Source organism: Delphinapterus leucas, chromosome 1, assembly GCF_059928025.1.
Source record: "Delphinapterus leucas isolate spDelLeu-1000000601 "Yukka" chromosome 1, BTC_Dleu_Yukka2, whole genome shotgun sequence".
NCBI lineage: Eukaryota > Metazoa > Chordata > Mammalia > Artiodactyla > Monodontidae > Delphinapterus > Delphinapterus leucas.
This window is the reverse complement of record NC_143129.1, coordinates 130,107,364-130,131,066: the sequence shown is the minus strand read 5'-3', so window position 1 is coordinate 130,131,066 and position 23,703 is coordinate 130,107,364. Positions and strand designations below refer to the sequence as shown.

General features: G+C 35.3%; 1 protein-coding gene across 1 annotated transcript in view; it reads left to right on the top strand.

Annotated features, from left to right (window-relative positions):
- LRRC7 (leucine rich repeat containing 7) overlaps positions 1-23,377 on the top strand; it is a 135,637-nt gene extending 112,260 nt beyond the window's left edge. The window contains exons 17-18 of the mRNA XM_089910398.1: positions 8,028-8,102; positions 23,258-23,377. Of these exons, the coding sequence (XP_089766524.1) occupies positions 8,028-8,102; positions 23,258-23,377 (195 nt within the window). The remainder of the gene's footprint in view (positions 1-8,027; positions 8,103-23,257) is intronic.
- The last annotated feature ends 326 nt before the right edge of the window (positions 23,378-23,703 follow it).

Here is a 23,703-nt window from a genome sequence, read left to right as displayed (position 1 = left end):
CAATTCAGGGGACACGGGTTCAATCCCTGGTCTGGGAAGATTCCACATGCCATGGAGCAACTAAGCCCGTGCAACTACTGAGCCTGTGCTCTAGAGCCCGCGAGCCATAACTACTGAGCCCACGTACCTAGAGCCCATGCTCCACAACAAGAGAAGCCACCGTAATTAGAAGCCTGCGCACCGCAACTAGAGAAAAGCTTGCGCACAGCAACAAAGACCCAACGCGGCCAAAAATTAATTTAAAAGAAGAAAAAAAAAGCTGAGACGAAAAGCCAGTAGGAACTCTGATCAAATCAGTAAACTATATGAAGCTCAGCAATCCATATATTCACCACCAGTTGAGGTCTTATATTAAATACAGGCTTTAAAGAATTCATAAAGTAAAAGAAATGAAAAATATTTCACCTATTTTTCCCAAAGAGGCAAGAAATCTGGAAAGACGTTATGTGGAAGAGTGTGATCATTCACTTTTAAATGAAAATATGAAAATCAAATGAAAGAAAATTCTTTTTTTAAGCTTAAGAATTTTACCAAGAAATAAACAGGAAGAAAATGTACGTTCAGTCAACAATACACAGACTCCCAGAGATTTTTAACTGTTAAGGAATAATTTCAATACTGAAACAATCAATAAAAGGAAAATTACAATTATAATTCCTAACAGGAATACCTCAGAGATATTGGGGTTTGTTTCCAGACCACTGCAATAGGATGAATATTGCAATAAAGCAAGTCCCTTGAAATTTTTGGTTTCCCAGTGCATTTAAAACTTATGTTTACACTATATTGTATTCTGTTAAGTGTGCAATAACATTATGTCTAAAAAAATGTAGATACCTAAATTCAAAAATACTTTATTGCTAAAAATGCTAACCATCACCTAAGTCTTCAGCGAGTCGTAGTAATAACATCAAAGATCACTGATCACAGACCACCATAACAAATAGAATAATAATGAAAAAGTTTGAAATATTGCAAGAGTCACCAAAATGTGACACAGAAGCATGAAGTGAGCAAACGTTGTTGGAAAAATGGCGCTGATAGACTTGCTTGACAGAGAGTTGCCACAAACCTTCAATTTTAAAACTACATTGTCTGCAAAGTGCAATAAAGTGAAGCACAGTAAAACAAGGTATGCCTGTATAAAGTAATCAAAGCCAAACATAATTTCAACTCTTATATTCAAATTCCCCAAAAGAGAGTAGTGCCTGGTGATCAGCACCAAACTATTAAAAAAAAAAAAATCGATTTTTTAGTAGTCAATTTGTCATTTCTAACAGGAATCTCAGATAAAAGGAAATAAACTGCTTACTTCTTGGTTGTTTTTATCAAGTCATAAGGGCAGTATCTTGAAAACTATATGTTTATATACATTTTTCTTTTTGGCTACTAAACAAAGCTTTACAATGACATAAAAGAATGGTGCAAGTGTATTTTTTCTGTTAGGATCACACCATTACGTTGTTACTAAGATATCTGTAATCACATAGCCAATTTCTATGCGTTTAAATATTCTCCTGTTGCTCCAATGCATTATTTTTTTTAAATAGATCCTTATTGGAGTATAATTGCTTCACAATACTGTGTTAGTTTCTGTTGTACAGCAAAGTGAATCAGTCATATGCATACATATGTCCCCATATCCCCTCCCTCTTGTGTCTCCCTCCCATCCTCCCTATCCCACCCCTCTAGGTCATTGCAAAGTACCGAGCTGATCTCCCTGTGCTATGCGGCTGCTTCCCATTAGCTAACTATTTTACATTTGGTAGTGTATATAAGTCGATGCTACTCTCACTTCACCCCAGCTTCCCCCTCCCCCCCTCGCTGTGTCCTCAAGTCCATTCTCTATGTCTATGTCTTTATTCCTGCCCTGCCACTAGGTTCATCAGTACCATTTTTTTTTAAGATTCCATATATATGTGTTAGCATATGGTATTTGTTTTTCTCTTTCTGACTTACTCTGTATGACAAACTCTAGGTCCATCCACCTCACTACAAATAACTCAATTTCATTTCTTTTTATGGCTGAGTAATATTCCATTGTGTATATGTGCCACATCTCTATCCATTCATCTGTCGATGGACATTTAGATTGTTTCCATGTCCTGGCTGTCGTAAATAGTGCCGCAATGAACACTGTGGTACGTCTCTTTTTGAATTATGGTTTTCTCAGGGTATACGCCCAGTAGTGGGATTGCTGGCTCATATGGTAGTTCTATTTTTTACAAATGCAACCAAGAGATTTTTATTTTAATATTTCTTTATTTAAAAATTAATGAAAGAGAGTTTTGGATTCCTTTAAACATCTGTGCATAAGATTTTTGTGAAATTTTTAGAGGACTTTGGTCAGTTGTATAATTTGTATCTCTGTCTTTTGAGGCTCAAATTTTTTAGGTTTCTAAAACAATTCTTCTTTCTGTTCATTTTTTATGGATTTTACATTGCATTGTTTTGTCAGCTAAAGTTCAGTCATACACTGAATCAACATATGCAGCTGCCAATGCCCTCTTTTTTTTCTCTTTCTCTCCTTTCTTTCCCTCTCTCCTTTCCTCCCTCTCCCCTCTCCTTTAGTTTCTAATGGTCATGGGATAAATCTCTTCACTTGCTGCATATAAATTCCTCAGTTGTTAAGGCAGCAAATTGTTCAAAGCTCAAGATTTGTCTCTCCGCAATTAACCTTAAAATATTTTGTTTTCACACTTTGACTCATAGAGAGTAAAGCTATTGAAACACCTTTATTCTTGATGTGTCTTCTAATAATCACAGGGATTAAGTAAACACAGTCTACTGTGTGTGTGTAATGCTGCTTCTGTGAGCTGCATCATAGCTTAATACTAACCTTGCTCAATTCATGAAAAGGAATTATTTGCCAATATTTGGCCAAAAAAAAAAAAAAGTTTCCCCTTGAAAGCTATTGAATCTATGGCTGTGTTTGCTATCTTTATGGGTCAGTTTTTTCTCCAGATACGCTCTTTGAACTTTTATAATTATATGAAAGCATATGATACCATATTCTATAATATATAACCAATGTGTTCTGAATTGTAATTGTAATTGTATGCAATTTTTATCTGAGATATGGCCTTCCTAGAACCAATTTCTTAGCATCAGCTAGAGCCAAGTTTTTTCAGAATTTTAAAGAAAAGCATATTTCACAAATTGAAGTTGTAATTCCCTTAAGACAAGTTCTATTTTGGTGTCTACATTTACAATAGCTGAGACTGTCACAGTCATTCACCTTCATCATTAAAAAGCCATATAAGATTCCTTTCTCCTCTAAAGTTAGAATGTGAAATGTTGGCCTTGTAGACTAACTTTCAAGGAACCTTGAGTCCTTCAAGGTTTATGTCCAGAGGTGCAGAGACTAGGTAACCAATAAGACCAGGTCAGATTTTAACACTGTGAAAAACCTTCTATACTCATCCATTTTCAAAATTACTTGCGAAAAGTAAAACTTTTTAAAAACCCATTATGGGTACTTTTGGAAAAACTTCATTTATGACTTATATGAAGACTGGTTTAAAAACTGGGGAAGAAACGTGAAATGGCAAATGTCAAGCCTATTTGTAGCATCCGGCCAAGTGCTCTCCAGATTAGCTTTGGTTCAAACCTATGGGGGTCCCTCTGTGATACATGAGTCCATTGTGTCTGTGTCTGTGTCTGTCTCAAGCACACCCAGTTACTGGTGTCTGATAGGAGAAAAGACTTGCGTTCTTTGGAAAGGACTGCAATACTTAGCTCTGTTGTGAGATGCCCTCTAGAGGTGGTGCTAAGGGAAAACCACTGTGCTGTCAAGCCACTATGGAACATGAGAGCTGGTGATGAGGTGCAAAACATTAGAGAAACACACTCAGAAATGCCATAAGCCAGTAACTAGACTCTAGCAGCCATTGTTACAGAACTGATGTTGGCTTGGAGCTACCAAAGGAAGTAGCCTCTAAAAGTTATTAAGAACCATCAGAAAGCCCTCTTGTTGGGACCCATGTTCATTATTGAAAGTAAACAGTAATTGGAGCCATTATCACTGACAGCCACCACTAGGAAACCACAGATGATACAGGAGAGACTTCCCAGCCCTCTTCCCTTCCCCTTCCCTAAATCAAAGATGCAAATCCTCTTATCTGTTGGGAATTCAAGGTAAAGATAATAAATGTCGGCCTTTCAATGTACTCTAAGACTAAGAGTAATGAAGAATTTTCTGACAGTAAATCTGGTACAGTTGGGAGACTCTGAAATCTCTTATTGCAGGCTTTGCTGGAAAGAAAGACCCTGGATTGTAGCTCAACCTTCAGACTTTCAATAATTATAATAACATTTATAGACCCACACACACTGCTACAATGAACTTTTTGAAAACAGTGTCAAAGTTTTCATATTTCTCATCAATATTTCATCATAACAGAGACCACAAAAATGGGTTCAGAGTTATTTGGTCTCTTTCATATGACAGTGTTTATATGTAATACATAAATACAGTGAAAAATCAGGGCACTGGCCTTTTCAGGCAGTCTTTGGGGAAGCATTCCACCTCCAAAAATAATGAATGCTACAGACCATTATCAAACATAACACTCATCGCTATCTGTTTTGACTAACGTGGCAATATGCTGGCTGATAGGATATATATATATATATAGAGAGAGAGAGAGAGAGAGAGAGAAAGAGAAACTATGCCAATGGGCAGTAGCAATTTCTTAGTTGGTAAAACTTATTGATTGAAAAGACATATTAATGCTTTAGAAAGCAATAAATGCTTAGGAAGACTCAGGCCACCATAAGAGAAAGCTTCAAAGCAAGTCTCCAGAACAGTGGTTGAACCCCACAGAGCTTTGTGATGATTGAAATTAAACCTGCTAGAGACATAACTTTGGTATTCTTTCAGCCGTCAGGCTGTAGAGTGTTGCCAGTTCCTCTCAGCATTGCAATATGATGGCCACAATTCAGTTCCTATGGTCTGGATTCATACAAAAATTATTAAAACTGTTCCCGTACAATAAGCTGAAGAACGGCAATCAAAATTAACTAGGTAGCACAGACTTTGACTGCTGGGGTAAAATAATAGTCAAAACAACTTTGCCTTCAGCATCCAGAGATGCAGTGTCATTCTGCCTGTTTTACAGAGACCGCAACAGCATAAAAGGGGGACCACCAGGGGAACTGAGTAATCATACAGTCTCCTGGATTGATGGAGTAGGAGAGTTACGTGCCCAGTATGAAAATGACTGTGAGGATTATATGTGTTCTCACAACCAGTGCCGTTCACTGGTCTGGTGGATTAGTCATTGTGCCTTATTTAACTGTCCCTTTCAAACAACCAGTTTTCTTTTTCCTTCTGAACTGACCATTTGTACAACTGAACTGACCAAAGTAACTAGCTGTTTGAACATCACACCGAATTGTGACACCATTAACCTAAAAGATTGTTTAAGTTTTTATTACTATTTTCTTAATGCTATTAGTGCCTAATCATTGTAGAAATATTAGAAAACACAGAAAAGCAAAAAGAAAGAAAAGAATATACATACATATGATGTCTCATTACCCAGTACAACCACTGCTAATGTTTAGGAGTATATTCTTCCAGATATTTTCCCAGACAAATATACATTTAAACATGTTTCAGCAAAAATAGTATTATGCCACACATAATGTTTTATAACTTGCTTGTTTCTCTAAGCACCAGTGTCCTTCTATAGCTGTCATCTAGGACTCCATTTTTAATGAGTCACATACACATATCGTTCTACTGTATAGATTTACCATAATTTATTTATTTAATCAATCCCCTGTTATTAGACATTTACATGTGATTTGTAACTTTTATTATTACAAATAATACCGTGATGAACATATTAGTAAATACATGTTGCATACTTATCCAGTTATTTCCCTAACATAAGTTCTAGAAGTTGAATTACTGGTTAAAGTTATGCAGTTTTCTAATATTTTAATACTTACTGTAGTTTCATCTTTGAATGGGAAAGATAACAGGTTAAAATCAGAAAGATAAAAATCATTCAAAATCCTTAATGTTTCATAAAGATCTAAAATGCTAAATTAAAACACATAGAAATATTTTAACTAGGGTCTGTTTGTTAAACCATTTACAAAGACATACACACATAAAGTTATGGGTTTAAGTGAGAGTTATTAAGTTTACAGATCAGTAAAAGGTAATTTTCTAAATAACAGGCAAAGCCATTAAAATATTGTCTTCTATTAATACTCAAGAATTAAAAACAATAAGAGCTGAATTGATAAATAATTCACATACCATAAAACTCACCCTTTTAAAGTGTACAGTTAGGTGGTTTTTAGTGTATTCACAGAGTTGTGCAACCGTCACCACTATCTAATTCCAGAACCCTTTTATTACCTTAAAAAGAAATCTGTACACATTAAGTCACTCCCCTTGCTTCCCACCCCCTAGCAAACACTAATCTGCTTTCCATTTTTATGCATTTTCCTCTTCTTGACATTTCATATAAATGGAATCATACAATACGTGGTTTTTTGTGACTAGCTTCTTTCATTTATCATAATGTTTTCAAGGTTCATCAGTGTTGTCAGTACTTCATTCTTTTCTATTGCCAAATAATATTCCACTGAATAGATACACACATTTTGTTTATCCACTCATCAGTTCATTCTTAGTATATTAATCAAAATCTTGTCACCATCATGTTTAAAGTACTTCAGTAGCTCCCCAAACTGATAAAGATGTCCATTAAAGACCCATCTTGATCTGGTCCTTACCTACTTTTGGGGATTGATATGATTTTCTCCCATGTTCCCAACCACATCCACTCGAACCCTTCCACAACCACTGCAGTCATAATAGAACTACTTGCAGCTTCCTGAATGTAACAGGCACTCTCACTTTTGTATGTGCTATCCCTTCCATGTAGAATATCTTTCCTTATCTGTGTGGATAACTTTTACTTGTCCTTTATGATTCCGTGCCAGATATCTCCTCTTCTTAGAAGCTCCAACACATTAAGGTTAAGCTGGATGCAACATTTTAAATAATCTATTATATTGATTACCTCTATCATAACACTTCTCACACTGTTTTATAGTCGGTTTTCTTGACTTTTCTTCTACTATATAGTGAGCTCATCGAAGGCGAAAATTATATTCTGTATATCTCTATAACACCAGCAATCAAGGCCTAGGATATGGTAGACATTCAACAAGTGTTTGCTTTGTGTACATGATCAGTAAAATTAATTTGGCATTTTTATAAACTAAATCAATTTAGGAATTTTGTAACTATATAGCTGCAAACTTTATACGTTGGAATTTTCTTATGTTTATTTGTTCATTTTACTTTAAAATTCTCAGTAACATATAAAGTAATACTCATTAAAATAAACCAGTCTTATATGTGATTCTAGTAAGGTTTTTAAAGTGTACGTTGAATTTACAACCTATCAGATAGGAGACATTTTCAATGAGGAATAACTTAAGACAACTTCAGAAGTTATACAAAAGTTACACAAAAGATGGTTTAGAACCATACATCAAATTATTTAAGAAAGAAATTAAGACTATGCCATGAAATTAATTTATAAATCATAAGTGCACTTTAAAAACAATATGAGGGCTTCCCTGGTGGCGCAGTGGTTGAGAGTCCTCCTGCAGATGCAGGGTACACGGGTTCGTGCCCCGGTCTGGGAAGATCCCACATGCCGCGGAGTGGCTGGGCCCGTGAGCCATGGCCGCTGAGCCTGCGCGTCCGGAGCCTATGCTCCGCAACGGGAGAGGCCACAACAGTGAGAGGCCCGGGTACCGCAAAACAAAACAAAACAAACAATATGAGCGTTTTGTGCAAGTAAAAATGTTGCTTTTCTTAAACTTGATTTAGAGGGTGGTGCCTTGCTTGAAATACTATAATAATATTTTAACCTCACATGTGTAAACTTTTAAAAATCTGTTTTCACTGTTTTCTATGTGAATGAAAAAGTTTTTAAGTAGATCTAGTTCTTGAAAATAGAATCCTAACCTCTGTTACTTCTGACTTATAGGGTATCTTTGTTACTAGGGTTCAGCCTGATGGACCAGCATCCAACCTGCTGCAGCCTGGTGATAAGATCCTTCAGGTAAGACATAAAAAGCAATGCTTTCTAAGGCCAACACTGAAACAAATATGTACCCAAGTTATTAAGCTGAATGACTTGAATTAAGTGATTGAACATAAGTTCCTCTTACATTTCTTATTTGCCTTTATTGTTCTGGGGTTGAGAGGCAGGTCAGAAACCATTTCAGACCTATAGAATCCTATATCCCCATTACCTGGCACATGGTAGGTGTTCGGAATATTTTTGTTTAAATGAATTTTGGGAATGAAAGAAGAATTGATACATACAGGAATCTGTGCATAAGTATCAAGTGTAAGTAAGAATAATGAAGTACCCAAATAGGGTATCTATGTGACTTTAGATGAGGGAGAAGAGACTGTCCATGTTTAATTTCTCAACAGTAAGCTTATTACTGTTTGAATAATATGAAACACCTGGTTATATCTCTCTACTCTCCCTGCTGACATGTTTGAACAAAAGTTTAGCTGTATACAAGGTGACTTTTTAAAATGTATTGTGTGATGGAAAAAGACATTTCCCTAACTTAAGGCTCTGCATATCAAAAAAGGATCCCTCCAGTAAACAGTTAAGTACATGCTTGGTATAACCTCATCCATTTTGCTTTCTTCGTCCTCTCTCTTAATTCACTTCCACTTAATCATTTCCTACATCACAGGGCAAGGCTCTTAAGTATCATCAATTTATTTAAGATTCAATATTTTGACTTATGACCCCAGAAATTTTCCACTGTGTAACTGGATGGAAATATCTAACATTGCAGAGATTCGATCATTTGGAGAAATTATAAAATGGTTCAACATAATAAATTGAAGATTTAGGGACACTGAGAACACAGGAGCCTTCTGGTCAGATTGGCTATGCAGACAGTTACCAGAATGCAAGGGCCCCACTCAACTCAGCTCTGAGGAGATCTTCTACCTTCTATTTATTGAACTCTCTCAAAGATCCCAGAAAAGTAGAAACCCTATATAGATAAATTGTCTTAGCATTTTATTCTCACACATATTTTAAACTAACTAACAAGATCATGAAAACTCAAGTTTTCAAAAATGATAATTATCTGAAAAGACTGCGGGTTGCTCCAGCCTTTGGCAATGTCAAGGAGAAGTACCATCCAAAAGGTCCAAGTCAATTCCATGCAAGCAGAAGACCAAACCAGCAGCTGGTCTTTTGAGTTAAAACATTGAAACAAAAAAAAGACACATAAAATCTAAATATTTTCTTTAACCACTTTATTATTGAAGTTCTATATTTTTTAATTGCCTAGCTAGCCCTTTGATCTTAAGCATTTTATATCATGTCTAGAGAACTCACATTCATTATATGTAAAATGAGTTTATACTACAGCTAAGGTCCCCCAGCTCAAAAATTCAACTGTTCATTAATTTTTATCAATTTCCACGGAAAATGGCTAAGAATAAACTGACAACGTAACTCCCTAACACTTGGTACATGCTGCTGTTTAGGAAAGGAAGTGGCTAGTTTTTTTCTCTACCGAATTTCAAAGAAATTATTTTGAATCTCAGAGTCTGTAAAAAATGAAGCCAGTTCATCTGAGATCTCTGATCTATTAGAATGCCAAGCTGGGTAGAGAAGCCTTCCATAGCTTGAAACAAGTTTGGGGACTTTGCCTTCATCCATGACAGAGGGAGCAAAAGAAAGACTTTTCCTTCCAAATTCAGAAATATTTAAATGGTATAAAAATGTTATATAGATAGAGATCTACAGATACAGATATAGATATAGACATCCTGCAGAAGGAAATGAGAATTAAGGTAGTATCTAGTTGCAGGGTTAGAATACACTTCTGGCTGTGAAATTCTAGAAGGGTTATATGTGGGAAAATGAGGGTTTAGTATTTCTAGTCCCTGAGATGTATACAGAAACAGCAAAGTGCACAGAGAAATGAATTCCCAGTGCAAGAAGTAGGAAGGAATTATAAGCCAAATCAGTTAAAAGTCACAAAAACTGCAGAAGAGCTGCACCTGGGTTTTCTCTTCTCTCCACAAATGACTATCAAGGATGTAACATTTTATTTTTGCTATAGAAGTTATTTGTATCTAGTATAATAAAATCAAAGTCCATTTTCAGTAAAAGAAAAATGCCCATAGACCTTAATCAAATAAATTGCTGTATTTACAGTTTCATTCATACTAGTTAAAAAGCACAAGTGGCCAATTATATTTTCTGAAGGAAATAAAAATGGCTAATTCTAAACTGAAATCATTGCCAACATCAGATGCTAAGAAAGCAAATTATGTATTTGTCTCTTTACAATACTGTGGCTCTTAGTTTAAAGAACACTGGAAAAAATGAGTTTATAACATTGAGTTATCTGTCACTTACAAGATCATTAGAATATCTCCTCACTGGAGCAAATTTATTTACAAACCTTTATGAAAGCATACTACCTGGAATATCAAGGTAAAAGGAAAAAACAAAAACAACGAATCAGCTCCCCTTTAAGTGATGGCAGTTATTGGGTTTGATCTAACCCAATAGCAAGTAGCAAAAGAGATATAAAATAGCAAGAGATATACCTTTCCCAAATTTCCCCCAAACTCAGAATTTGTTATATAAGAGCTATCTCTTTTTTTTTCTGTAAATCATTTTACCCACTATTCTCTTCTTATTCTGCTATGGTATTATAAGCATGTTATTTGAGTTACATGAAGATGTGTGTATTAAAGGATGATGTTAATTAAAACATATTCACATGATTATTCTGTCATTTTACTATTCATTTTCCTAGAATAGATACTGTAATTCATGTGCATATTCAAATGACTTGCTGTGCTTAGCAAGTCATTTTGGTTTAAGACAGTGTGGCATGAGGAAAGAGCACTGTGCTAGGGCAACTGACCCCTCACAGCCTTACCTTCTGTCAAGTCGAATTACAGAAGAGTGAGAGAGAACCAGGGAAAGCACATGGAGCATAAAAAATGTTATTCAATTGAGCCGTGTAAATTTGCCGATATCTGACCATTTTTGAAGTGGCAGTTTTGTTGATTTAACATCATAGTTTCTTTATTCTAATGTTCTTTGCAGTTAAAAAATTCAGTCTAATTCATTATACATTTTACAATTTAAAGTATATTTAAATACAGAATATCTATTAATTATAGTTACTCTGTTGAAAAGATGAATAGACTGGAAAAAAGAATATATTGTACTTGATAGTTAACATGACTCACAGTTGTAGCCTACAGCTCACTTGTAAGTATATTGTATTCTAGTCTATCATGATAGTCAATACCTATCCTCTTCATTTACCTGCCCCCACCCCTTCCCAAGACAAGAGCCTAACTTTGACAAAAGAGAAATTGTATTATTTATAATTAGTTTATGACATCCAGTTCTAATTTGCAATAATTTTAAGAGTTTGGAACTTGTAATCCAAAGTATATTCCTGGTCTATGGCTATATCTCGAAGATACCAAAATAGAATAATCAAAGAGATGATAATTCGAACAAACCTGATACGTTGCGCCTTTTTTAAAATAAATTTATTTATTTTATTTATTTATTTTTGACTGAGTTGGGTCTTTGTTGCTGGGCATGGACTTTTCTCTAGTTGCGGTGAATGGGGCTACTCTTCGTTGTGGTGTGCGGGCTTCTCATTGTGGTGGCTTCTCTTGTTGCAGAGCAGGGGCTCTACATTGTAAGCATATTAAGAACCTGAAAAATCGTACAAAATGATATATCCCAACATATTTAACCATGCAGCCCTCTTGACCAACGACGTCAATTAGCCACTTCCACAGAACACACTTAGGGGAATACCTCTAGTAGAAGCAACTAACTGGGTCCACAGCTTCATTCCAGAGAGTGTTCATGTTCATAATTATTATCATGAGTCACTAAGAATGGATTAGAGTACATTTATTTCTCTGAATTCTTTAAAATTTCCCCCCCCAAAAAACTACAAAAAGTAAAGAGGAGAAATTTTTGTTATGGTTAAAATGAAGTACGGGACCCTTAAAGAAATAAAGTATTTGGAAATTTCACTAAAGCATTTCCTAACAAGGCTAAATAAGTTAACACTTTTCTATTGTTGATCTTATTTGGTGGTTTAAAATCAAAAACATCGGAGAGGTTTGGGGAAAGGTGGGTTGGGGGGGTAGGTGGGTGGGGGGGTAGGGGGTTGGGTGGGTTCAGCATAATGTAACTCTTAATGTTCAGAGAAATTATTGCTTATAATGATAAAATACATGTGCAAATATTTTAAAATAGCATTTGGTTAGAAGATAACCAAAAATAGTTTTTTAAACGTGTATGATTTTATATGCTAGTTTCACTGCATACATTTATCCATTTGGTTTGTTCATAGTGTATAAAGTTCAGCACAGGTAACTAATTAGAGACGGAGTAAATACTTTTTGCAAATCAAAAAAATAATATTTAAGTACTAAGTGAAACATGAAAAACAATAAAGACAAATTAAGTTCATTAAGCTGGCTCTAACTTCCATAATTTGGCTGAAATAAAAATAACATCAATTAAGCACCCATCTTGTGTCATTTAGAACACACAACAACCCTGCAAGGTATCTGTTGTTGACAGAGGTTAAATAGTTCATTTGAGCCTCTTCCATTATACAACACTGATTCTCCTGGAGCAAATTTTACTGATAGCATCACATTTTCCATTCCCTGATCTGGCAAATATGCATTAAATGCCCACAATGTACAAAGTGTGATGCCAAGCCACGTGAACACTGCAACAAGGAAATAGAACTAAAGTTCTACCTTTACACACCTAGCCCAGGAAGTAGACGTGCCTAAAATTACACAGAGCAGAAAATGGAGGAAGAGAGACAGGAAAAAGCTGACTTCAAACACGCAACAAAATCAACTCCCAGTCTGTTTTCTCTTAACAGCAAGCTCTCCACCAAAACAGAGACCAACCTGGCTACAAAGAGTTCCCTGAAAATGAGAGGCTGATTTTGCAGTTCCTTTTGTGGTAAAGTACAGAAATAAAGTGCAGCTAGTTGGGGAACTGCTTGCAAACCAAGATAGGGAAGTCATTTTTTAGAGATGCTCATTCCACATGCTTGTTTCGAAGAAAACAGGCATTCTAAAGTCAAAGCAGATAAACAAGTAAATATCCTCAGGATTACTATTTATTACCATTTCCATGCCTGACTTTCTATACAAATAATGGACAAAGTCTTCAGCTGAGTCTTTTCTATTTTGCCATGTCTTTTTTTGAGCCTGAATTCATGAAACATTCAAGCTGCAGTACATGTGTGCATTTAAGACAAGAGAAATTCTTATTTATGTTTTATTCCATGAATATTATTTTAACATCTTTATTGGAGTATAATTGCTTTACAATGGTGTGTTAGTTTCTGCTTTATAACAAAGTGAATCAGTTATACATATACATATGTCCCCATATCTCATCCCGCTTGCGTCTCCCTCCCTCCCACCCTCCCTATCCCACCCCTCTAGGTGGTAACAAAGCACCGAGCTGATCTCCCTGTGCTATGCAGCTGCTTCCCACCAGCTATCTATTTTACGTTTGGTAGTGTATATATGTACATGCCACTCTCTCACTTTGTCCCAGCTTACCCTTCCCCCTCACCGTATCCTCAAGTCCATTCTCTAGTAGGTCTGTGTCTTTATTCCTGTCTTACCCCTAGGTTCTGCATGACGGTTTTTTTTTCTTTTCCTTTTTTTTATTTTCCATATATATGTGTTAGTATATGGTATTTGTTTTTCTCTTTCTGACTTACTTCACTCTATATGACAGACTCTAGGTCCATCCACCTCACTACAAATAACTCAATTTCGTTTCTTTTCATGGCTGAGTAATATTCCCTTGTATATATGTGCCACATCTTCTTTATCCATTCATCTGTTGATGGACACTTAGGTTGCTTCCATGTACTGGCTATTGTAAATAGAGCTGCAATGAACATTTTGGTACATGACTCTTTTTGAATTATGGTTTCCTCAGGGTATATGCCCAGTAGTGGGATTGCTGGGTCGTATAGTAGTTCTATTTTTAGTTTTTAAGGAACCTCCATACTGTTCTCCATAGTGGCTGTATCAATTTACATTCCCACCAACACTGCAAAAGGGCTCCCTTTTCTCCACACCCTCTCCAGCATTTATTGTTTGTAGATTTTTTGATGATGGCCATTCTGACCAGTGGGAGATGATATCTCATTGTAGTTTTGATTTGCATTTCTCTAATGATTAATGATGTTGAGCATTCTTTCATGTGTTTGTTGGCAAACTGTATATCATCTTTGGAGAAATGTTTATTTAGGTCTTCTGCCCATTTTTGGATTGGGTTGTTTGATTTTTTGATATTGAACTCCATGAGCTGCTTGTAAATTTTGGAGATTAATCCTTTGTCAGTTGCTTCATTTGCAAATATTTTCTCCCATTCTGAGGGTTGTCTTTTGGTCTTGTTTATGGTTTCCTTTGCTGTGCAAAAGCTTTGCAATTTCATTAGGTCCCATTTGTTTATTTTTGTTTGTATTTCCATTACTCTAGGAGGTGGGTCAAAAAGGATCTTGCTGTGATTTATGTCATAGTGTGTTCTACCTATGTTTTCCTCTAAGTGTGTGATAATGTCTGGCCTTACATTTAGGTCTTTAATCCATTTTGAGTTTATTTTTGTGTATGGTGTTAGGGAGTGTTCTAATTTCATTCTTTTACATGTAGCTGTCCAGTTTTCCCAGCACCACTTATTGAAGAGGGTGTCTTTCCTCCACTGTATAGTCTTGCCTCCTTTATCAAAGATAAGGTGATCATGTGTGCAGGGGTTTATCTCTGGGCTTTCTATCCTGTTCCATTGATCTATATTTCTGTTTTTGTGCCAGTACCATACTGTCTTGATTACTGTAGCTTTGCAGTATAGTCTGAAGTCTGGGAGCCTGATTCCTCCAGCTCCATTTTTCTTTCCCAAGATTGCTTTGTCTATTCAGGGTCTTTTGCGTTTCCAAACAAATTGTGAAATTTTTTGCTCTAGCTCTGTGAAAAATGCCATTGGTAGTTTGATAGGGATTGCATTGAATCTGTAGATTGCTTTGGGTAGTATAGACATTTTCACAATGCTGATTCTTCCAATCCAAGAACATGGTATATCTCTCCAACTGTTTGCACCATCTTTAATTTCTTTCATCAGTGTCTTATAATTTTCTGCATACAGGTCTTTTGTCTCCTTAGGTAGGTTTATTCCTAGATATTTTATTCTTTTTTGTTGCAGTGGTAAATGGGAGTGTTTTCTTAATTTCTGTTTCAGATTTTTCATTTTCAGTGTATATGAATGCAGAGATTTCTGTGCATTAATTTTGTATGCTGCAACTTTACCAAATTCATTGATTAGCTCTAGTAGTTTTCTGGTGGCATCCTTAGTATTCTCTATGTATAGTATTGTGTCATCTGCAAACAGTGACAGCTTTACTTCTTCTCTTCCAATCTGGATTCCTTTTATTTCTTTTTCTTCTCTGATTGCTTTGGCAAAAACTTCCAAAACTATGTTGAATAACAGTGTTAAGAATGGGCAACCTTGTCTTGTTCCTGATCTTAGTGGAAATGGTTTCAGTTTTTCACCATTGAGGACGATGTTGGCTGTGGGTTTGTCATATATGGCCTTTGTTATGTTGAGGTAATTTCCCTCTATGCCTACTTTCTGGAGGGTTTTTATCATAAATGGGTGTTGAATTTTGTTGAAAGCTTTCTCTGCATCTATTGAGATGATCATATGGTTTTTCTCCTTCAATTTGTTAATACGGTGTATCACATTGATTTGCATATATTGAAGAATCCTTGCATTCTTGGGATAAACCCCACTTGATCATGGTGTATGATCCTTTTAATGTGCTGTTGGATTCTGTTTGCTAGTATTTTGTTGAGGATTTTCGCATCTATGTTCATCAGTGATACTCGCCTGTAGTTTTCTTTCTTTGTGACATCTTTCTCTGGTTTTGGTATCAGGGTGATGGTGGCCTCGTAGAATGAGTTTGGGAGTGTTCCTCCCTCTGCTATATTTTGGAAGAGTTTGAGAAGGATAAGTGTTAGCTCTTCTCTAAATGTTTGATAGAATTCGCCTTTGAAGCCATCTGGTCCTGGGCTTTTGTTTGTCAGAAGATTTTTAATCACGGTTTCAATTTCAGTGCTTGTGATTGGTCTGTTCATATTTTCTGTTTCTTCCTGGTTCAGTCTCTGAAGGTTGTGCATTTCTACAAATTTGTCCATTTCTTCCAGGTTGTCCATTTTATTGGCATATAGTTGCTTGTAGTAATCTCTCATGATCCTTTGTATTTCTGCAGTGTTAGTTGTTACTTCTCCTTTTTCTTTTCTAATTCTATTGCCATGAATTTTTTTTAATACTACTGTAAAAGCCACTTGAGACTTCAAACTTCCTCACATTTAAAAGTGCAGTGTAAATTTTTCATTGGAACTCTCTAAGAATTTAAGGTCTGTAGGTCAGATTTTTTGATAGAAAAAATTTTCAAATGACTTGGCATATAGTTATTGTAGTACTGCTTATACAGTATACTCAGCCCTAAATATATCCTAATATTTAATGAGACTACTCTAGCAGATTAAAATTCTGCAATGGGAAATAATTCCAGGTAGTTAATGGGAAACGTAAATATAATTACCTACGATTCCCACTGTTTGGTGTCATAATTTCTGGCTGTCAGGATTAGACAAGAGGAAGGCTTGCCCTATAACTCTAAGATGGTTGCTGTATATTTTCATTTCCCCTCATCCCAAGAGCTATAGGCAGTCAAAGGACACTATATTAATGTACTAATGTATATCTAACATACAAAATACATGTATACTGGCCCTTTAAATGTTTGTCCCTTGAGGGTTAGTTTAAATCAATTCAAAATCATACACCAAGTCTCTAATCCCATTTCTCTTTCGGATTCTTAAAAGAATTGTGCTGTCCTTCTTATTGGATAATCCCACCAATTTTGTGGCCAAGCCTTCTCAGAAACTAGTTTTTAAATTTAGAGCTTTGAATAATAAGAATACAACAGAATTCCTGGGAGAATTACAACATCCTCTGGAGAATTTCTGTGATATAAACATCCATAATTTATCCACTTAACAAAACGTTTAGCAGAAGAAAATCAAAGATAAATTCAGGAAGGAATAAGAGGATGAAATCCAGAAGCCGAGTACGTTTTACAGTAAATTGATGAGCTGTAATCACAAAGCTGTACTTTTTGTTAGAATTGCAAATGTTATTTTCATTAACCTTCCATCTTGTCATGTCTAAATCATGCAAAGGGGCAATTAAAAAACCTTTTGTGGCACAGATGTCAAGTGGAATTAAAACAAGGAAGGATACCTTCTGGAAAAAACATAAAAACTATTGTAAAATGAACCTTTATACTTCAAATCAGCTAAAGCCAGAAATACATTAATTATACATTCTTGAAGCATAAAATTTTTAGAATATTTTTTCTTTCATAGATTGTTTTCTTATTAACTTCATTTTGACTTAAGCCATTCACTGAAGTTGCAATTTCCTCAAAATTGCACACATTTTATTATAATCCATGATAGTCTGTGTGTTTATATAAAACATACATAGCCAAATGTGGCAACATATTTTAAAACTTTATTAATTTAACATTTGTTTTTCAAATCATCTTTTGTATTTATATTATATACATATTCAAAATGTCAAATGCATAAATGTAGATTATATGCATTTACGTTTCAAAGCTTGATCAGATTTATACTCTGCAATTAATATTAAATAATATCCTCCTTTATTTCCTAAGCTCTTCTATTCACACACATGAAACAACCATGAAACCTTTGTAGTTGAAATATTGTGATTTTTCTGAACTTCATGTTAATTGGAAAAGCCCTGCACACATGTAGTAACATAATTATGTCTGATTCCCTGTCTGAACCATCTAAGATGTAAGCCAGATAGCCATATTCATTTGAACAAATACAATGTAAATTCTCTTGGCTCTTCTGTCCTAGAAATATAAATGAAAGTTCTCTAGAGCTGAGATTCTATCTTCTCCTTCCATTCAAACCCCTCTGTCATTACCTCCCCTGGTATCAGGCCTACCATAATGTTCCATATCAAGAAATAGGGCAATTGGGCCTCCCTGGTGGCGCAGTGGTTGAGAGTCCGCCTGCCGATACAAGGGACACGGGTTCGTGCCCCCGTCTGGGAAGATCCCACATGCCGCGGAGCAGCGGCTGGGCCCGTGAGCCATTGCCACTGAGCCTGCGCGTCCTGGACCTGTGCTCCGCAGCGGGAGAGGCCACAACAGCGAGAGGCCCGCATACCGCAAAAAAAAAAAAAGAAATAGGGCAATTAATCTTAACAAGTGAATTAATTTAATGAACCTAAAACATTTGTTTCAACCTCACAACACCAATGAAACAAATTGTGTCAAGATACAGAGTTGTGACATAAATTCTCATCTAGCCACTAGCTGTGTGAGCATGGATATTTCATGTAACTCTCTGATCCTCACATTTTCATCTTTAAAAAAAAGTTAAGGTTAACTAAACAGTTCCTTCCTCTGACATTTCGTCCTTCTACTCTTATGGCTTAATGAAAATTGTATTTCTTAAATTCAAGAAAGTAATAGTGAAGTAATATTAATAGTAGTAGCTAACATTTATTGATCGTTTACAGTGTTCCAGGCCTTGTCCTAAGCAGTTAACATATATTAACTCATTTAGTCTTTAATAAACTTTCTAAAATAATTTGCTTTCCGATCTTTCAGAATCCTTTCGGTAATTTGAAGTCCCTAGTTGTGGTCTTTTAAATAAGCCTCTTGAGATTCACCCAAGTTCTGGCTTAGAGCCAAAACATTTCTGGGGACTAGAATTACAGGTAGAGTCCTAATGTTTATCTGACACAGTGGTCTAATTTATCAACCTGCTTATTTCCTTCTGGGAAATCAACTCTTTGTGTTTCCAACTATATAACTATCATTTGTACTTACAAAGCATGACAACTAAAAGCCAATGCTTTAAAGCAATATTAAAAGCTAATTTATACAAGGAGTCTCCCTAGCTTGAATCAGAACCTGGACTGTGGGTCTGAACATCTTGAAGCCTTGTTTCTTGGAAACAGACCCAGATTCCAGGACAGAATTAATCAAGCTATGCTCTTTCTCTGCTCTTTCCTCTGTGCCTCAGAAAACTAGGGTTAATTGAAGCCTCTAGGAAATACCTGCTCCTCGTGGATTTCCTGCTACCTTTATGAGCCCTCTACCTTGATCCCCTTCAGGATCCCCTTTCCAGTTCTCCTCCTGCCAGTTTTCCTGTTCCCTCCCCTCAATGCATTGGTATCCTCGTTCTTTAGTTCAGCCATCAGGCTAGCGTCTGCTTTCTGCCATCCTCTAGCAAAAAGGATTGGGCCCTGTTTCACCTTTCCCTCCCTCACTTCAGACAAATTTACCTAGATGCCCAGGTCAACAGCAAACACTGTCTTTAAGTTCTATTCTACACATCCAAAGCCATGGCTCCATCCTGCTCCCCTAGTTAGATTTCCCTTCTTTCACAATGCTCCCTTTTAAACTTATTCTCTGATAATTCTCTCAGCATTCCATGTGGTAAATACCAGAGTGTGGTAAAACCTAACTTCTGTTTCTAATGCTGCCACCCTGACCTCCTTCCTGAACTCCAGTCTCTTATTTCTAAATATATGTGCAACATTTTCCTTGCATGTGTCGTCAGTACCACAAACTCCGTTGTCTTCCCAACTAAGCCTGCTGCTCCTCCAAGGTTTCCATTTTCTGTTAATGGCATCACAGTTTGATTCTTGTTTGTTTTCATACCCTTGTCCAATCAGATGCCAAATCTATTGATTCTACCCTAAAAGTTTTCTCCTTTTTATTTCCTCTCAAGTCTCATTTCTCGAGCAGATAGTCTGACTTAGTCTTTCTATTTTTGAGATAGTTCACATGTAACTACAACAACACAATTAAGCCAGAGTTAAAACTATAAGAATGAGAGATTTAGCATTTTGGTAGATCCAAATTTAGGACTAAATGTTATTTTTACCAGTACTAGAATAAGTTAAATTAAACCTGTTAGGAATCTGAATGAGAATTACAGCTTTTGCAAACACTGTAAAGAAAAAAATTATGGTAGCAGGTGATATAGCAACAATTTGAAAGGGAAAATGTTGATTATTTTATCATGATCAATGAAATATCAGTTCAAATCACTAGAAACAATTGCAGTGTTATTATGTCAGTAAAGTATTGAGAGAAATAGTGAGAATATTATGGTATCAGATGACTCAGCCCTAGCTTAGCTGTGTGACCTTAGTCATGTTGCTTGGCCTCTCTGAGGTGTAGCTCTTTCATTTATAAAATAACAAGATGAATCTAGATCACACAGAAATTAATTCATTTCTGGATGGGATTGAGAACCACTGGTATAAATAATGAATATATTTGCATTCAACAATGAGGGAAACAAAAATTATCTTTTTAATATAAAAACATGTAAATTAAGGACTTTTCAGTGGATCAAAATAAGATCTAACTATACTATATGGTTTTCATGAGCGAGACATTTGACCGTGTTGATGGGTTTATATCAGTGATTATGCAACAAAAAGGCAGTGGTCCTATGAACACTTCCGAACCATCTCAACTAAGTTCCTGCAAACAAATCAGAACAACAACAAAACAACTATCATATTTCAAATGTATCTGTCTGTTACTGACCAGTATATCTCTATGATTAGCACAGTGACTAGGACTATACTAGGACAATCCTAAGTAGGATATACTAGATACTTGTTAAATATTTGTTGAATTAATAAATTGAGTTGAAGCTGGGTGAAATTAGTTGTTCCCATAATTGCAATTCTGCTGTGAATTTTAAAAACACATGACTTGGTTGCTCAATACTCCCTTGAATTTTATTGTTAGAAACAATGATAATGTGATAAACAAGTATCTTACATTGATTGTCCTGTTTTATTTGTGTGTTTACAGGCAAATGGACATAGTTTTGTACATATGGAACATGAAAAAGCTGTATTACTACTGAAGAGTTTCCAGAACACAGTAGACCTAGTTATTCAACGTGAGCTTACTGTCTAAATATTTTTTATAAATAGTGAAGATACGTCTAGCCAGACCTAATGTTCAAAAATAAATTTATACATAGAAACAAATTTTGCCAATTGCTGGACCAATGGCAAACATTAGTGCCAAATGTATAATACTATATGTTAGCACTGGTCATCCTTAAAAATGTTAACTATATAAATATGATGTTCATGTGGTTATGTATTATTTTAACTGTCAGCCTCTGGCTGTGCATTGGTGCAGTTCTGGTTTTGGTTTTGTTTTGTTTTTTTTAATCAAATAAGTTTCTTCTTGAAGTGGATTTCATATAATTTCGGAGCACGGAAGCACACACAAGCTCTTTACAAATTCTGCTCTCCATCAGAAACACTGCCTCAAAGTTGTATATGCCTTTATATAGAAAATACAAATATAAAGAATTGTAATTCCCATAAAATATTTCTAGCACAAGGTACATGTTGGCATATATACAAAAAGAATATAGAGAAAAAACAATATTTTCATAAACTAAACATCTCGGATTGAGAAAGAAAATATATCTTAAAATAAGACTTTACTATATTGAATCTTTTTCAATAAAAATTACAAGATAATGCCTTATGAAAGCAACTGTACATATGGTATAAAGTGTTTATATTTGGTTCCATATTCATTTGCTAAATTCTCATAACACAGAGTGAAATATTTCATAAATTAGCCATTTATCTCTGGGACCTGAATAAAAATAGGACAAACTAATTTGTTCAATGCCTTTAGCTAATTACAAAACATGCAGAGTTAAGAAACAGACTAAAGGTCATTGTAGATAAATCTTTTTCACCCCAAATGTAAGCAGTGAATGATGGGTGGCAGGAAAGGTGTTGCTTTATTTCTTTCAAGTTTATGTTGATTATAAACTGTAGCCCCTGTGATTTCTTTACTTGTAAATGTGGAATTTATTTGTGTGTTGCTTTATCCAATTTGCTACTTTTAAATCATTTAAAATGAGTTTGGGGTATTGATAAAATTTATCATTAAGAAAGACTATTGTTAGAAAGTTATGGTGGGTGATAAAAAACTTTGGTAATTAAATATGAAACTTCAAATATAAGTTCTCAGAGCCTTGGTCTACCTGTATTATTAATTTCTGTGCCTGCTTTTGAGGGCAGAAATAGAGAAAATACCTTTTTTCCCCCAAAGTTTCAAAGTATATACAATTCTAAATTGTCTCACTGAAAACAAAGATTAGCATAATTAGTATAGAATTAGTTATGTTTACATTGGAAATGTTTTTCTCTATAAATGATCAAAATTCATTTTATAATCCTTTAAAATATTTCTTTTATATATTAGTCATTAATTTGATTAAAATATTAATTTGAAATTCCAGAATAATTTCCCAGAGTTGGTTATATGCATTCTCTCTCATATTTTCACATAGCTCTCTTTTTTAAAATATATATAATGGATTTACTTTACATGCTAGTGTTCCAAGTATTTTGTTAGGATTTTCACAAGTGTCACATATTGATGTCACCAAAGCTCTGAGAGTAATATTTGTAAGTTACTGTTTTATGGGGACATTGAAAATATTGTATTTTTGTAGGGTCTATTAAAATGAGTGTCACTTATTAGAAGTACAGTGGTATTTTTTTGGCAATAGAATTTGTCACTTGAAGGCAAATGATACTTCACTTTATAGATGAGGCACTAATTTTGATGTTGCTTTATGTCAGAGTGACATTATACTATGATTTTGTAGGCTTTGACATTTAGCAAATGATTAAATGATTGGCCTCTTTAATATGCTTCCCAGAAGTAACTTTTAAATGCATTTTAATATATTGACAGTTTCTGATGAGAAATGTCTTTCAGAGCCTAATTTTTTCTTTGTCAAAACCTCACACCAAACCACCATATCCAGCCACTGGATAATCAAGATAGAGGCCCTCACTGGCCTCGCAAGATCACTTAAAGGAAAAACAAACCCATGGGAGTAGTTCAGTGGCAATGAAGCACCTCCAATCATCCCAATAGTTTTGTTTAATCTTTTATGGGAGAGGTGGGAGAAGAGCCAGATAAAGGACCTCCCAAGTCTTTTTTCTTATGTCAGGTTTCCACATCAAACCCAGGGCTTCAGGAGATGCTTCTGAGGCCAAGCCGAGAGGCTCATAATCCTAGTAAACACCTCTACACTCCTAATGTGACAACATTGTCTTGGGCCATGCTTTAATCCTTCCTGTTCTCAGGAAATGAGAAAAAGAGAAAAGGGATCCCTGACCAACTGGAAAAGAAATCTGATGTGCCAAATCACCTCATTGTCAATTGTACTGCCATGCTGCAAACTGAAAAAAGGCAGGTAATATTGAAAAGAGGTATTTTTTTTTTTAGGTGGACTGAAAAACATCGCTGATCACTTACAGGGGAAAAAAGTCTAATTGATTCCATGGGTGACCAAAACCAATAATACACTGATTTCTGAGTATTGCCTTTTTTGGATAATTGGCTTTACTTTCTGAAATTAGAATCTGGTTTATGTTAACAAAAACAAACAAACAA